The sequence below is a fragment of the Salvelinus namaycush genome, chromosome 27 (assembly GCF_016432855.1).
Source record: "Salvelinus namaycush isolate Seneca chromosome 27, SaNama_1.0, whole genome shotgun sequence".
Classification (NCBI taxonomy): Eukaryota; Metazoa; Chordata; class Actinopteri; order Salmoniformes; family Salmonidae; genus Salvelinus; species Salvelinus namaycush.
In genome coordinates, this window is record NC_052333.1 from 21,521,097 (window position 1) to 21,539,089 (window position 17,993).

A 17,993-nucleotide genomic window follows, 5' to 3' on the forward strand; every position below is an offset into this window, starting at 1 on the left:
AAAACTAAACAAAGAGCTCAACAGACCAACCATTCTGGATCCATGATTAAACATAAAATAAACCATTATCAAGTCGTTGCTTTTTATTCTGAAGTTTCATTTTGAGAGGAACATTGGCTGAAATAACAGAAAAAGCTCTTAATACAATTTGAAACCAACCTCCACAATGCATTGTTTTGCCCTTCAATGACCTCCGATCTACAGTATGTCTAAGTTGCTGTGATGAAGGGAAACACTTTTTAAAATATAAAATATGCAGTGACTTCACTTCTCTAGTGAATGAGAATACTGGCGGTCCAAGTGGACTACAAAACATTTGTTAGGAAATGAAGCGTCGGTGTTAAGTGATCATTGTGTGTAACCTACTCCTCAGTGAAGTCATGTTTCATGCTCAGTTCATTGGATTGTTTGTGCAGGTATAGCAGGGGTAGGTGTAACGAAGTGGATCAAGAGTTGTTAAAAAGGTAGCGACTTTAGTTTGGATGCTAGTCTAGTGTTGTGCCTGCCAACCATACTAACAACAACGTCTGTATGAGGCTCTGTAGTGCTGGCTAGGTCTCTTCTGCTTGTCAAAAGAAGAACGTATGGCTCACTGAGTAGCTACCCAAGTTCACTCCACAAAACATCAGCTCTTTCGCTGTAAACAAAAGGAGCTATTCAGTTCAATTAAATTGAGGTTTGTGTGACCTATATAACTGTTCACATCAGATTCACCCGCTCACTGCATCTCACATAGCTGGTAGCGTCCTCTGCTGATAGGAAGCTGTAATGTCTCACTGGCAGAGCTTAGAGCTGTGAGTGAGTCAGTGCAGCGCGGCAAAGCTTTCCTTTCTTCTGTGGTCCTCTGCCCCTGAACCATGACTAGGCCCCAGGCCTGGAGAGATGGGGGGGTTGAGGCTGACGTCAGCCGGGTTGGAGATGTGTAGAGCGGCCTGCTTGCTGCTGCTCCGCTTTGACAGAGTCCTGTGGTGCCGGTTATGGTACTGGTGCTGCTGGTGGGGTTCGTCCAGACGGCTGGTGGTGTGGCTGTGGTGCTGGTTATGGTACTGGTGCTGCTGGTGGGGTTCGTCCAGACGGCTGGTGGTGTGGCTGTGGTGCCGGTTATGGTACTGGTGCTGCTGGTGGGGTTCGTCCAGACGGCTGGTGGTGTGGCTGTGGTGCCGGATCCCACATGTCAGAGAGGGCACGGCAACAGGGTCAGAGGGCACGGCAACAGGGTCAGAGGGCACGGCAACAGGGTCAGAGGGCACGGCAACAGGGTCAGAGGGCACGGCAACAGGGTCAGAGGTCACCGTTGGGTCGATGCTGTCTGGAGAAGAAGTAGAGACGGTCTGGGGTTTCACTGTCTGGGGGCATGGAGAGCGAGAAGCCAACTCCAACAAGTTTTTAGTTCCCTGTGTGCATTGGGTGGAAGGAGAGAGCGAACCAAAGAGAGAGAGGCAGAGCGAGCGAGAGAGAGGGGCAGAGAGCGAGCGGCAGAGCGGGCCAGAGCGGCGAGAGGGGCCAGAGTGGCGAGAGGGGCCAGAGTGAGCGGGCGAGAGGGGCAGAGCGAGAGGGGAAGATCAAGCGGGGGCAGAGCGAGCGGGGGGGCAGATCGAGCGAGCGGCAGATCGAGCAGCAGAGCGGGCAAGAGGGGGAGAGCGGGCGAGAGGGGCAGAGCGGTGAGCGGACGAGAGGGGCAGAGCGACGAGAGGGGCAGAGCAGCGAGCGGGTGAGAGGGGCAGAGCGAGCGGGCGTTTCATTATTTATTTGAGACCAAATTGATTTTATTTATGTATTATATTAAGTTAGAATAAAAGTGTTCATTCAGTATTGTTGTAATTGTCATTACTACAAATAAATAAAATTGGCCCGATTAATCGGTATCGGCGTTGAAAAATCATAATCGGTCGACCTCTAGTAGGAACTGTTCACACATTTATCATAATGTCTTAACACAGAAAACATACAAATAAATTAATGTATGTCTATTGAGAACTCATTTGGGAATAAGTGTATTTATTTTATTTTTTAAAATGCAATGTTTTATACAGTACATTTCAGATGGACTTAATATATTACAAAATGACAAATATTAAAAAGACCAAAATAAAAGAAAGAGAAAGAATATAAAAGCATAAGGAACCAGTAAGAGGGAGATGGCTGGCTAGAGGGCAGCAGATACCCTAACAGTTCAGATCTGGTTAGAATACACTAGAACAAGCCACTGAACCCTACTGGCTCCTGTGTCACTCTGGATAACAACATCTGATTAATGACTCAAATGTAGAAATGGATGTAGCTTGTGTCACATGACCATTATATTATGCTATGACACACAACTACACCAACAGACTCACGTCAGAGACAAATACAAAATACAGACAACATTGAGGAAAGACAAGTGTTCACACTCTGTAAACAAAGACAACTCCATGTGTGTCAATAAAACATTCCCCCACTCTTTCTGCTGGCCAACTGCATGTCAGTGTCCAGATTGAGACAAATGAAAACAGCACTTGGGTACAGACATGTGTTTGTGACAGGTACATCCCCAGCAGTAACCACTTCCATTACCAGCATGTGTTTGCTAAAAAGTATAAATACTGAACCAATACTGTACATCATCTTCTATGGTCTAACTCCTTCTGTGCAAAAATACATATAATATGCAACCTCCCAGCAGACAAGACTGAGCCCTTGTATCCTTAAAGTAAACCAAGGTTAGCTTGCCTGGATATTGCTTGAGTGTAAACAGCAGAAAGGCCTGTTGGTTTGGAAGAGGCAGACAGTCTGAAGGGTTGGAGAGAGCCACTACCGTAAGACTGAACTAAATAGCCCAGTGGCAGTCACACTTAGTAAACAAACATGTTCTAATAAACTCCTAGTACTTAAGTTTCTCCTGGACCTCAAATCAACAACGGCTCAACCTCTAACCAAGCCAGGAAGTGGATGAATCATATATAGGCTGTGTTCCCCTTTTCACTGAAAGACATAACACAGAGTTGCCTGGTTATGACGCTAAGGCACGGAATGACGTGAGTAACTAACGGTTGAGCTACACCCAGGTCAAACATGGCCTAGCAGGCGGTTTCACTTCCTTGTTCCAAAGACAGTCTTTTACAGTCAGCAGTAAACAATGAACAGTCTGGTGTAGACTGGCTACCAGGAACAGGAAACACCACCATATGTAATGTCCTGATTACCGGATCCCGACCAGCAGTAATACAATACACTGGTTTGTACCGGATCCTGACCAACAGTAATACAATACACTGGTTTGTACCGGATCCCGACCAGCAGTAATACAATACACTGGTTTGTACCGGATCCTGACCAACAGTAATACAATACACTGGTTTGTACCGGATCCCGACCAGCAGTAATACAATACACTGGTTTGTACCGGATCCTGACCAACAGTAATACAATACACTGGTTTGTACCGGATCCCGACCAGCAGTAATACAATACACTGGTTTGTACCGGATCCTGACCAACAGTAATACAATACACTGGTTTGTACCGGATCCCGACCAGCAGTAATACAATACACTGGTTTGTACCGGATCCTGACCAACAGTAATACAATACACTGGTTTGTACCGGATCCCGACCAGCAGTAATACAATACACTGGTTTGTACCGGATCCCGACCAGCAGTAATACAATACACTGGTTTGTACCGGATCCCGACCAGCAGTAATACAATACACTGGTTTGTACCGGATCCCGACCAGCAGTAATACAATACACTGGTTTGTACCGGATCCCGACCAGCAGTAATACAATACACTGGTTTGTACCGGATCCCGACCAGCAGTAATACAATACACTGGTTTGTACCGGATCCCGACCAGCAGTAATACAATACACTGGTTTGTACCGGATCCCGACCAGCAGTAATACAATACACTGGTTTGTACCGGATCCCGACCAGCAGTAATACAATACACTGGTTTGTACCGGATCCCGACCAGCAGTAATACAATACACTGGTTTGTACCGGATCCCGACCAGCAGTAATACAATACACTGGTTTGTACCGGATCCCGACCAGCAGTAATACAATACACTGGTTTGTACCGGATCCCGACCAGCAGTAATACAATACACTGGTTTGTACCGGATCCCGACCAGCAGTAATACAATACACTGGTTTGTACCGGATCCTGACCAACAGGAATACAGTACACTGGTCTGAGACTGTCATGAGAGGGTGACCCCATACACAACAGCCAGTCAGGAAACCTTGTTAGAACAGGCAACTAAACTGGGGTCTGCCAGTCAGGCTGAGGGGGGTTGCAGGTAGAGGGGAGGAGGGAACCTGCAAGGCACGGGAGGGGGGCAGCTGGGACGGCGTGGGCCCTCCTACCACTTTAATCTCCTTCTTAGCAGCCAGCACGGGTAGCACCATCTCCGTGGAAACTGTCTGCGATGACTCCTCCACTGGTACGAAGCCTCGCCTGTCAATCAAACTGACACGGAACAACATGGAAACAGGTTAGACAGAAAGGTTAGGCTTCAGGGTTACATGCTGACCACACCGCTCGCGGAAGCGTTACAAAATAAATGTACACATACATGTTATTCAATCATTGAACCCACACTGCTCCCAAGCATCTGTGTAGTCAGGCGCTAAAATAGAACTTGGTTCTATTTGTGACGCTTGACATGCTGCAAGTCCCGCCTCTCCCATCTCCTCATTGGTTTTTAGGAGCATATATCGACGTAGGTGATTAAAATATGAACGGAGGTCCACACTCCAGTCCAGTTGGTAGTGGTAATACACCTTAAAGTTGGTTGCCAACCACCATATAAAGTCCAAAGAAGAAGAAGCCTGGAGGAGAGATTAATAGAAACTAACTCGGTTTACCCCTTTATCTGTGGATTAATTGTCAGAGTAGAGGACCTTGTGCATTTCATGTAAAATAACAACCCAATGTTTATATCCCAGGACAAATTAGCTGGCAACAGCAAGCTAGCTAGCTAAATTGCCATGAATATAGTTGGTTTAAGGTTTTTGATATTTCGTGTCCTGATTGCATCTGGTGTGGGTGGACAAAATCAACATGCGGTCTGGTCAGCATGTTAGGGTGAATTCAGTTTCCTGTTCAGTCAATTCAAGGAGTAGATAAAAAATGTATTCATGAATTGGAGAAAATCCTTCGAAATCAATGGAGCATATTTCATTCAGAAAGACACACACAAAAAAAATCACATCCTAAATGGACTGACTCAAACCTTATCAAAGATGCATTATAAACCAGGTTGAGTCTCACCTGGGAGGCATGGGTCCACAGAGTACAGAGCAGCAGTTAGTAATGATGTTGTTATAGCTGTAGGGGTTTCCGGTGTCCTCCGACCCACTCTTCCCCGACAACGAGCCTTTGATCTGGGAACAAGAGAGACACACAAGTTGACCATCAGTCCTCATCCTAGACTAGTTTTAGTTTATTTGTCAGGGACCAGGCACAACAAACATGTCACCACATGTACAGTTGAAGTCAGAAGTTTACAAACACTTAGGTTGGAGTCACAAAAACTAATTTTTCAACCACTCCACAAATTTCTTGTTAACAAACTATAGTTTTGGCAAGTCGTTTAGGACATCTACTTTGTGCATGACAAGTAATTTTTCCAACAATTGTTTACAGACAGATTATTTCACTGTATCACAAATCCAGTGGGTCAGAAGTTTACATACATTAAGTTGACTGTCTTTAAACAGCTTGGAAAATTCGAGAAAACTTTGCAAGCATACATACAGTTGAAGTGGGAAGTTTACATACACCTTAGCCAAATACATTTAAAATCAGTTTTCACAATTCCTGACATTTAATCTTAGTAAAAATTCCATCTCAGTTAGGATCACCACTTTATTTTAAGAATGTGAAATGTCAAAATAATAGTAGAGAGAATGATTTATTTCAGCTTTTATTTCTTTCATCACATTCCCAGTGGGTCAGAAGTTTACATACACTCAATGAGTATTTGGTAGCATTGCCTTTAAAATTGTTTAACTTAGGTCAAACGTTTCGGGTAGCCTTCCACAAGCTTCCCACAAGAAGTTGGGTGAATTTTGGCCCATTCCTCCTGACAGAGCTGGTGTAACTGAGTCAGGTTTGTAGGCCTCCTTGCTCGCACACGCTTTTTCAGTTCTGCCCACACATTTTCTACATGAAATTTTCTATAGGATTGAGGTCAAGGCTTTGTGATGCCCACGCCAATATCTTGACTTTGTTGTCCTTAAGCCATTTTGCCACAACTTTGGAAGTATGCTTGGGGTTATTGTCCATTTGGAAGACCCATTTGCAACCAAGCTTTAACTTTCTGACTGATGTCTTCAGATGTTGCTTCAATATATACACATAATTTTCCTTCCTTATGAAGCCATCTATTTTGTGAAGTGCACCAGTCCCTCCTGCAGCAAAGCACCCCCATAACATGATGCTGCCACCCACATGCTTCACGGATGGTGTTTGGAGGCTTGCAAGCCTCCCCCTTTTTCCTCCAAACATACAAACACCAGAGGAAATTTCTTCAAAAAGTACAATCTTTGTCCCCATGTGCAGCTGCAAACCGTAGTCTGAAATTTGTGGAGTCGTTGAAAAACGAGTTAGGTTGGAGTCATTAAAAGTGTATGTAAACTTCCGACTTCAACTCTATGTATGCATGCACACACATTTTCCACACTATAAGGTTGGAATAATGCTGTGATTATCATTTTCACAATGTCCTTTTCTCCCGTTTTGGTAGGATGGAGTTTTGGCCTATCATGGTGACACCACCATGCAGTAAATGAGTTAATAGACCAATAAGAAAGAGTTCCAAACCTCTGTCAATAAAAGCCAATATTCCGTTTTCCCCTCCCCACTCAGACCACTCACCGACAGTCCTAGCTAAATTCTTGCTTGAGAAAATGCCCTTTACTAAGAAGCCATTTGTTTCTTTTTTACAATTTTAATTGAAAACAATCCCAGTAAGATACGTATTGTTACCCAGAAATGATGTGAAATTGAGATTAGAACAGCTGCACTGGACCTTTAAAGTGTATTACACATATCCCAAAGGTGACAAAGACATCACACTCATTGGCATTTACTCACATCTTCATTTGTGGTCAGGTTAGAAGCAACCAGGTAGGTATGGAAGCCTGAGAGGCCCAAGATGGACCAAACTGAAAAGAAGCAAATCACCAGCTCCACAGCAGTGCAGGAAGAAAAGTCAAGGACAACATTTATGGTTTGAGTATCTAAATATCATCAGAGACATCAGCTGGACAAAGAGACTTATTCTTATTCTGCAATACGGCCAAGAAACTGAAGTGAATGACAGTTTAGGTGCCCTAACACCACACTACTGGAGGCAGGGAGTGGTATTATGAGGGGATCAGATCGGTTACCCTAGACACACAGAGTCTTGGTAAAAGGATATCTGGCTGGACTCTCCTGAAGAGCAAAAATAAGGCCTCTGCCTCCTTGTGCCCCTGAGGACAGAGCAATTGAAGATTGTTACAGGAAACCATGATAGGATAATATCAGGATCCACTCAGCAGTTGAGCACAATATCACAAGCCAGGGCAGCGGCCAGATGTGTCTGCTGTGTAGACTACGTACTCAGTGCTAGATGTGTGGCGACGCAGCCGAAGATGAAGGCTGTCAGGAAGGACAGAGAGACGATGAAGGTGTAGAAGAAACGATAGTTCCTCTTCCCAACACAATTCCCCACCCAGGGACAATGGTGGTCGAATCGCTCTGGAGGACAGGAAGCGAGATGGGGGAAGAAAATGTACAATTATCTACAAAGGACATCTCATTGACATTGAGGCCAAGCTCTCCAGTTCCTTTCAATAGGAAAATACATTTGTAGAAAAGTCTAACATTTTTAAGAGGCCCGGCTTTCAGAGTTGATCAGCATCTTTATGGAGAGCACTAATAAATCCTCTTTATAAGACCGATAGACCGTTCAGCAAACAATCTCAGTAACAGGCTGTGTAGTAGAGTCTAAATAATTCAGTGTAATAAATGTCAGTGTGTTGACCCCCTCTGTGTTCCGTGCTGAACGCCCCCCTCGGCCTCCAGTCCTTACCCACACAGTTGTCACAGAGGGAGCAGTGGGAGGTGCGCGGTGGCCGGAACATCTTGCAGGTCAAACAATACTTGAGCTTCACTACCTGCTGGTTGATCATCACCTCCTTGGTGCGGGGAGGGGGTCGGTAGGTGGAAGATCCAGAGTTATCTGAGGATAAAGACAGGGAGGACATATCAAGAGACATAGTACACAAGGTGTATTAATAACCTTGCGGTTACTGTAAATCCCCAAAAGTCCCCACAAGGATAGTAAAACCTATGCTGTGTGTGTGTCCATGTTGTGATCCAGGTAGTGGCATTAGGCCTAATTGCTGGCGGAGTAGTGTCCATTAAGGTGGAGTCAAAGGGGCGGCAGTCAATCAACTCAGGCTCTGTGTAATGTTTGAAAGTGTGATGCCTGCCTAGCAGGCCCATAGGCTGTGTTTATACAGGCAGTCCAATTCTGATATTTTTATTCCACTGATTGGTCTTTTTGCCAATAATTAGGCAAAATATCAGAATTGGGCTGCCTGTGTAAATGCAGCCATAGTAGTAGAAGGTTTCAGATGAGTGGCGATTTGATGTATTAATAGACTGGCTCGATCACGCCATGGCATGAGCTCTTTCACAGTAAAGTGTAAGGTACTCTCAAGAGAACAACTTTGTCAGAACTAAGTATGATACTCTTGATAAGAACTTTCTGGATGTATTCATCTGGTTTTGGAAATTAGGCCTAACCAGCAGATATGTAAAACATTAGGCTTAAACCATGTTGCAGAGAGTATCACCACACAACGTTTTTATATAATTTTAGTGCAAGAAAATAACACTTCTCTCTCTCTACTCTGAGCGGTGTGTGTCAGCTGTGTGTGTATTCATGGACGCCAAGGGAAGCCAGCCTTGCCCATAAAAAATATATTAAATGTATTTTTAATCTCCTGCGGTTCATCATTTACATTCATTTCGCAAGTGGCCAGGCTGAATCTATATCTCAAAGGAGGAAACAGAGCGAGGAAAACAGCACCCCTCTGTCTCAGTAGCCTATGTGTAGCCCATGCATCTGTCTGGTGAAAAAGAGTAGAACTTGATGTTGCCGCCTATAGTATTGAATTCAACAGCAAAGGAAGCCAGCTGGCGTTAAGCTTCCATTGATAAAAACAGAAGCCAAACGCTTAACTCTGAATGGTCTAGGTGCAGCAACAAAAACAAAAAACAAGTCAAAAGGAGGCCCGTTTGGATTCGGCAAATCACACCAAAGCGTCACTGTTAGCTTAAGGTCTGTGTCCTGCAGTAGCTAGCTATGGATGCAGATCTAGCAGCAGCTGAAAAGCAAAAAGAACGGGAGGGTGACTCCAAAATTGGATATTGTGCAGGGGTTGAGGAGCACAGGGTGGGACCCGATCTTTCAACACAGAATTACAATTGAACCGACTGGCTAGCTGGGAGTGCTAGGCTAAAGAAGCGGTTTTGCTGGCCATGCCTTTTATTTGACAAGAGCACACGATTGATCCACAACCCTTGGGCCACCACTGGTTTTTCCTGATCTTGCAAACCTGGGCAGGTCCCTTGACCGACATGGAAAATCTCAAAAGCACATGGGAAGCCTGAAACTAAGCTCTTTGGTCGAGTCCGGATCAACGAGGCTCTCGGCCAGGCCACAGTGATCAGTGTCCAGAGGCACAATGAACAGGTGAATAAAAACAGACATTCTAAAGAAACTGGTCATCGCAATGTACCTGGGACAGCAGGAGCAAGCTTTCAGGGGGCATGAGGAGTCAGCAACAAGCCTTAAAGATAATTTGGTTGAACTTGTCAATGCATTTGCAGAGTTCGATACTGCCATGGCTGAACACCTTGGGACAAGCACCATATTTACAGGCATGTCAAACACCATACAGAATGCCATTCAGAACATCGCAGACGTGATACAAAGTGAAATTGACAGTGAGATCAGTTCAGCACCCTTCATAGCAGAACAGGTGGATGACGCCACAGACATATCCGGCAAATGTCAATCATTGCATGCTTGGTCAATGATAAGGGTGTTATATGCGAGAGATTGCTGGGATTTTCTGATGTGAGCCAGAGAGAAACAGAGGCGATCACCACTGTTGTACTAGAAATTCAACCGAGCAGCCGAACTCAGACTTACAACGGGGCAAGCTGCATGAGTGGGCAGTGAGGTGGGGTTCAGGCACTCGTGAAAACCCACTTTCAATACGCCATGTTCATTCATTGTTATGCCCACAAACTAAACTTACATTTTAGCACAGGAGACAAGCAATATTCAATATTTTTTGGACATCCATTGACAGTTATTATAACTTTTTTTACCCTGTCACGCAAGAAGACAGCAATGCTTACCGAGGTCGACAATACCAGTCAGGTACTGAAGGCTGTGCCACTCCTTGGAACTTCAAAAGTAGAGACGTGCACGAAGGCCAGATTATTGGATATCGTTTTTGATCGGATCATTACTGAGCCCGGCTAAGATAAAGATTTGATCGCCCAGAGCAATGCTCTGAAACAAACTGAAGGAGATCATGTATAAAAAAATATATTAAAAAAAAAAAAATACTTGGCGTTGGTGGTTCTGTGAGTCAAAAATGGCCACAGTTTCAGGCCCTGCAGAGCAAATCTCTTGACCTAAGACATTGTGTTTGGGTTGATAGTACAGTGTATGCCATCAGAAGTGATGCGAAGTTTCAAGGGATATGACAACACTGTCCAGACTGTTAGAATGGAAGATGAAAGACACCGTCATGACTGGGATGACTATGAGCATAGACTCAACCACCGGGACAACGCTGACAATGACCCAGGCTCCCTGGACAGATACCGACGACCGCACTTTGAAATACTCGATGGAATCATACTACACATGACCCAGAGGTTTGCTGACATGAAGAGCCTCGACTTCTTCGTGTACTTGATCATGGGTCATTTCCAGAGTACTCCAAGCAAGAGGGGTTTCCTGACAGAGCACTCACACAGCTGTTCCAGACCTACCCTTTCTTTGACAACCAGAGGTTGAAAAATTAGCTGCAGGTAGTCTATTGCTGATGCCTCCTTCCACAAACCACCAGGTGAGCTGCTGCAATCACTTGTGAAAAATGAACTGACCACCACTTTACCGGAGGTATAGAAGCTCCTGAAACTGATGCTCGCCATCCGTTACAAATACATCAGCTGAAAGGTCATTTTCCTGTCTGAAAGGGATTAAAACCTTCCCTATGGTAGCTGTGGACAAGAGAGACTCACGCATTTGGCAAAAATGTCAATGGAAACATGTGCTGCATGAACTTAAGTCCAGCGGAGTACTGTATGAAAACGTAACTTACCATTTTGCCAGCGAGGAGGGTGGCATTCCTTTACAAGTAGGGCGAGTCAACATGTTCCTCTTTTTGCACACACACATTGATTAGACTGAATTGTTTGTGTTTTTAAAAATTGCCATTGTATTAGACTAGGCATATACCTTATGTTGTTGAAAATGTTGTTTAAATGGTTTCTGTTTTCATCTTTGCCGTAAGGTGAACAATGTCTATATGTGTACCATGTTATTCATTGTTTTAGCTCGGTTTATTTCATATTTGCTTCCATCTTTTCTGCAAGACGGTAATACGTAATTATTTATCTAGTCTGGACTGTGGGCATATATTCTGGTTTATTCTAAGTTGCATATATTATTGTGATGAGTTAGTGTGAATGTGCTCGTTGAGATGCGAGCTGTCCAACTGGTGGTGCTGATAGTGGAGGCCGCGCTTTCCGGTAACTCTCCGTGGTCCTGAATCAATAGTTAGAGTGCTCGGAGTCTGTTTTAATGCACATCTTGGGGTTCCCACAAGTTAACATGACTATTCCGGGGGGGGTGTATCTCTATAGTTGGCCAACAACATGTCAAAGTTGAAGTGTATTGCGGTTGTATTTCCCATTAGGCTATTTTAAGCTTTATGCTTCGGAAATATTTTAGTAAGGATGTTTTTATAACTTGAGCAAACCGATGGTGAAATTAACTTGAACTTGCATTTGACCATGCTGTGTAGGTCATGTGACTGTTTGCTGCATGAAACATCTTTGTGGACTTAAAACAGGACACACGTTGCTCTCCGGTTTTAACTGTGATGAAACACAAATGTACGTGGTTGAATTTTTTCCGCCATTGTGTCCCACTTTGGAACTGTCTGTGACAATGTAGGCTATGGTTTATCAGCCTCATATTGGCTATCACGGTGCTGTATAAATGCATTTCTAACAGGTTAGAGAAAACAATACAATTATCACAACATCGGTTGTGATTAGTGATACACCGATATGACATTTGTGGCCGATACCAACATCTGATATTTTTGTTGCCAAAAATACCGATATTTCAAATTTTAGCAGCCTTTTAAGCATTCTAGCATTTAAATAGTTAACACACACGGACGCAGTGGTCTAAGGCACTGCATCTCAATGCAAGAGGCATCACTACAGTCCCTGGTTCGAATCCAGGCTGCATCATATCCAACCGTGATTGGGAGTCCCATAGGGCGCGCGCAATTGGACCAGTGTCTTCCAGGTCATCATTGAATATAGGAATGTGTTCTTAACTGACTTGCCTAGTTAAATAAAGGTTACACACACATCGACCAAAAGGTTATTTTGGTATGTTCCCAATACCAGTAAAACATAATCAAAACCTATTTATTTCACTTACTTGCTGTGCTGTTTCGTTGTTCAGTCGTTTCATTCTCAACCAGGATTTCTATGGACCGCCGTTTTGGTCTTTGCATGTCAAAAAAGATACACGTCAAATAACACTATTTGACATATCAAATAACACAACATAATCCATTTCAGTAGCTATAGTTAGCTAGCTAGTCCACAGTAGTGGACTTTGCGGTTAGCCTTCAAAATAAAAGTATGGCATAATTCTACTATTTGTATTCATTTGCACCACTGTCAATTACATACTCTTATTTTGAAGGCAAACTGCAAATTCCACTAATGTGCCTAAACCTTATTGTGGCTAGCTTCACAACACATAACCCAGTCCGGTCAAGGCTCACTAGCCAGATGAAGCTAGCTGGCTGCTTATAACGTTAGCTTTGGGCAACAGGGTTAAGTAGATGGCTAGCTATTTATTTTTATGAACTGAAGTTCAATTTCAATATGTGAACAACAAGTGGCAACCTAGCTAATACTTACTCACAAGGATTCCTAAATCATTGCTAAGAATAATGAAAATGACTGGTTTCTACTGTTTTCAGGCTGGTTGTATTGGTGCTAGCTAGGTACCAAGCTAAAGATAGCTACCCCAGAAGTTGCGGTCGAACAAATGATGCTTTATTACCAACGAGGTATTGTAAACACATCGTTCGTGGCCGGTGTTTGCAGACTTTTTTGTACAGCTTTGACAGTGCTACTGTATCTTTTTTGACACGCAAAGACCCAAACAGCGTTCCATAGTATGTCTATTACTGTGTAACTCCGGTAGGGCAAAATCGGAAAAATAGCGCACATTGTAGTGTGTACCGATGCTCGACCAGTCGGCGATAGCCAACATCATCCACGACAGAGAACGGTTGAATGTCAATGAATTCCATTCTTGGCTTTAATGGATTTTGGCTTTGAGTTGTCTCGCTGAAATGTTCTTACTCTTTAAAATGACTGCTCGACTTGTTGACTGCTCAATCCACACAGCAGACTTTGTGGGCTAGGTTAGGAATGCTGTGTTGCGCAACATTTTACGTGGCGTTATTACGCTATTATTTTTTAACATCGGCCAATTGTGATGTTAGCATTTTTAGCTAATATTGGCTGATTCTGATATGTTCACCGATATATTGTGCATCCCTAGTTGTAATGTTTTGCCTAGCTTGGCTTCCCAATTGATTTTACCGCTACTGGTGTGAATGTGAGAGAGCGAGAGATGTTAGTGGCATCCCACTGCAATTTGGCCAGAGTGTCTTAAATTTCTCACACAATTAAACAGCAGAGGCAATTAGCCCAGGGGGCTGACCACACACCGCAACAAGCAGAGTCATTAACAGTTCAAAGACCTCTAGCCATCCATCCCGCCATGCTCTGTCAGAGGGGACTGTCTGTGGTTCTCTCAAGGGAGGAGGAAGCCTGTAATTATGGCAGTTCAACCACTTGCTGGCTGAATAATTCATGGCTTCGAACAAAAAACAGGAAACTAACGTATATGTTGCTGTTACAGTGTCTCAAAACCAGTGCAAAAACAAACAGACCAGCATATGGAACAGGAAAACAAATGCTGTCACTTGGGTAGTGTTGGTGAACAAGTGCACAAAGCTGTAAAAGTGAGGGGGACAGTAAGAATGTTCTTTCAAGTGTGTACTTGTTGCCCTTACCGATCTGCTTCTCAATGTCTGCGGCCTCGTCCGGCGTGGCCCGGGGCAGGATGCCAGGGTCAGTGAAGCTGGTCTGCAGGAGAGAGATGACCGCGAACACAAATAGCACTCCTCCAATCACTGGGATGAACACAGTCAGGTGCTTCACCAGGAAGGGACAGCTGGGATGACAAGACAAAAAGAAAAAAAGGACAATATTCAGCAACAATTGAAGTGGACTACCTTATATGTTAAAACTAAGGTTGTGTTTACACAGGCAGCCCAATTCTGATCTTTTGTACCAATTACTGTCAAAAAAAGCTGATCTGATTGATCAAAAGACCAAATAGGCCCTTTTCTGTGTTTGCAAACTTTCCCGCACGGGGCGATGTGCACACAATTTGGTTGCAGAAACCCCTCCCTGCTAACACGTAAACAGCTAGTTATGTATACTGCTAATTACAGATGCAGAAAATCTGTGTGGAGCTCAAATGGTGAGCTTAAGTATTTTTTTCCCCACAATGTATTCCGAATATTACTGAGCCTTATCGGCGCAAGATCAGGAGGGCTTCTCCAGAAAAATCACATTCAGCAATACTCCGAGTTCCTATTCACAATTTCCCAATTTCCCAACCATAGGGGGAAAACACAGGGCGTTCAGACAGCCAACATGTAAATAGTTTTTTTTTTAATGTTGATTATGAGTGCATTTCACACACACCTTTTCAATTATAAAATTGGATTATAAGTATTGCATGAATGTTCTGCTTAATATAATTGTGTCATCGTTGCCAATCAACTGCATTACACTTCAAAAACACGTCAACCAGTAAAATAGCTCTTTGGCTAGCTTTGATACCAGCCTATGTCTATGAGTGTTAGCATTATAGCTAACAACTGCTGCATCTAAAATAGGTATTTTGCAACTACCACAACCAAATATAATCTTAGGGACTGTTCAAGCAATAATCAAAACATTGTAAGCGAATGAGAATGTCAAAGCTTATTTCAGTGGCTGATAATACATGCTGACTGGTGGGCGAATACCCGTGCGTGACGTCAGTGTGTCGGGTACTGAAAATAAATATCAGAATTGGGCTGCCTGTGTAAACGCAATATAAAGTGTTTTGTGTAGCCTGCCTTCACAAAGGTCATTTTATTTCTCTCACCAGGAAACTAAAGAGGTCAAGATTGATTGCAGAAACAAACAGGACCCCGATTAACCACATGAAGGACTAGTTCTCATTTTCAACATGAGGAACTGAAAATGCTGTCAAACTAGACTGACACGCAAATAGTACAATAGAGTTTCTCAACCACCCAGAGGGGATCTGGTTTTAGAAACTCACTTTTTAATCACCACTGTAGCATAGTCTCAGGAGATGCAACGCATTTCAGCAAGACACTTGCAGGAAGATATGACTTTCTGGTATTAAAACTAATTATTCTATTCCAGAATCTGCTGTGTTGTGTAAAGTGCCAGACACACAACCAAACTTACCATGGTTTGTTGAAACCTGTGCCATTGTTTTCTTGGCTATGGCAAACATTATTTTGTGTCAAAGAAATACAAAACAAAAAGAGAATGTGTACTTACTCAAATACAAAGAACAGTACGGTGGTGACCAGAATGAGGCCGAGGGTGAGTGGTAGGACACCGCTTTGTTGAGCCACGATGAACCGTCCATCGCAGTAGAAGCGATTCTTGCCGGGGAAAACTTCCCACTTTCTCCGTGCCCTTTCCTCCTCCTCCTCTTCAACAACTGCGGGTCGCGGCGGCAGGGTCGGAGTTGGAGTTGAAAGTGCCTGCGGTTCGATTTGTTCGTATTCGCAATTGTTCATGATTTACGAAAATCATGAAACTTTTATTTCTCCCAGTTTTGGGCGTCCGGAGCAGATAAGCAGTCACCGATATCTTGCTAACTAGTTAGCTACCTAACATAGGCATCTAGCATGCTAACAGACTAACGCGTTGCCAGTAACATTAGCTACAACCATGTTACAGCACCGGTAAATTAGTGGAGCATGTCGTCATTGAATCAACAAAAACACCACCAAGCGTTTCCATTATCCGGTGTATGAAAATAATGTGCCCAAAATATACACTCATTGAAGAGAACTCTACTTTTAAATGATCCCTCCGATCTAGCTAATTAACAGCTGTGTGACCCATTTCATCAGCAGACCGCTTAGCTGGCTATGCTAACGAAAGCTAGGCTAACGTTAACTAGCTAGCCCAAAATTGATGAGCAGACATTTGTTAGTGGATAGTAGAATACATATCATATGAACAGCATCAACATGTATATTGGTACCATACCAGGGTTCTGTCTGATACGGACAGTTCAATTTGATCCTATGAGCCCACCAACTCCTACACGTCCAGCCAGGCAGAAAGTAACGTTAATGTTGAAATTTCCAGGTGGTGATGTTGACAGATGAGAGCTTTTGTCGGAGTTTTCGTAGCTACGAATCGACGCTAACTAACCAACTGCAGACAGTCTGTTAAACATATACATTTAACGAAATATAATTTGTTTTGGTCTTGTGCAGTCTATTAAAATTCAGGAAAGCGTGCAGGTCAGGTGTACTTATATCGTATGGTCCAGCCCTATGGAGAGAGAGAATTTACTCCGCCCAAAATCTGCTTGTGTGAGAATTACTTGAGGCTTTTTTGATCTTATATACGTTTCGTAATGTTTCGGCTGTTAATGTTCTGATATAAGTGGATGCACGTGGCATTCCAGCAACTTTGAGAAAAACGACTACGGCCGGGTGCGTTCGTAAATTAATTGAGGTTATCTACTCGTTTGAGTGTCAGAGCGCAGAATAACTGATGGACTTAGCAACGCGCAACACCCTTTGAATACAACAGTTGTCCGAAAAGGTTGGTAAAAAAAACTGAATTAAATTGTTGCTAGCAGCAGTTAGTCACTAACGATCTAGATAATATGAACACAGCCCTAACTAGCTCTGCTAGGGCTGGTAAAATTGTCAGAGTGAGGTGTTCTCTCGTTTGTGTCTCGAAGTAACAGTTAGCTAGCAAGCTCGAGTGCGCTCTGAATTTACGAACGGACTATGGCACTCCAGATGTAATTTACGAACACAACCTCTTACTACTTGTGCATGTTGTTCACACGGGTATCTGCCCTCGCAGAGGCGCTGACCAACTGCTGATAATGATAGCGGAGGACGCGCACACATTGGTTTCATTGTCTATGGGCTAAAATGGTCCCACCTTACCTCACTCGCCTTTACTAATTGAGGATATGTATTTCCATTGTAAGGGGGTCACTGGGCTATCTTGTCAATATAATAGATAACATTTGGTTATGATTGCTATGAAATGTTTACAACACATTCACAGCGTTCGTGATTTGCTGGCAAGGAATGAAGTCAATATTTCACTTACACCCTTTTAATTTTATGGTTTATGCTTACAGAACAGACACATGAGGAAACCTTTAGTGGGTTACTTACCAGTATTTTTGCTTACACCTCAAAATGCGAAATTCAGGTAGTCTACTTTGAATGATCATATTAACCATATTAAAATCATGAACAAGTGACCAAATAATGTCATTGCAAAATTATTTGTATTATG

The 17,993-nt window shown here is 43.4% G+C and overlaps 1 protein-coding gene across 1 annotated transcript; it reads right to left on the bottom strand.

The window, feature by feature from the left end:
• Window positions 1-4,205: 4,205 nt before the first annotated feature.
• LOC120022809 (palmitoyltransferase ZDHHC18-A-like) lies at window positions 4,206-16,933 on the bottom strand. The gene is made up of 7 exons (XM_038966810.1): window positions 15,987-16,933; window positions 14,411-14,571; window positions 8,071-8,220; window positions 7,599-7,736; window positions 7,089-7,234; window positions 5,262-5,374; window positions 4,206-4,457 (listed from the first exon to the last, which is right to left on the bottom strand). The coding sequence occupies exons 1-7, from the start codon at window positions 16,229-16,231 to the stop codon at window positions 4,235-4,237; spliced, it is 1,176 nt and encodes a 391-aa protein (XP_038822738.1). The 5' UTR covers window positions 16,232-16,933; the 3' UTR covers window positions 4,206-4,234.
• Between the last annotated feature and the right edge of the window lie 1,060 nt (window positions 16,934-17,993).

Coding starts and splice junctions, on each gene's coding strand:
- LOC120022809 (XM_038966810.1), bottom strand. CDS start 16,231: ATGAACAATTGCGAATACGAACAAATCGAACCGCAGGCACTTTCAACT. Junction 14,572..15,986: donor GTACTGTTCTTTGTATTTGA/GTAAGTACACAT, acceptor TTGTCATCCCAG/CTGTCCCTTCCTGGTGAAGC. Junction 7,235..7,598: donor CGCCACACATCTAGCACTGA/GTACGTAGTCTA, acceptor GATGATATTTAG/ATACTCAAACCATAAATGTT.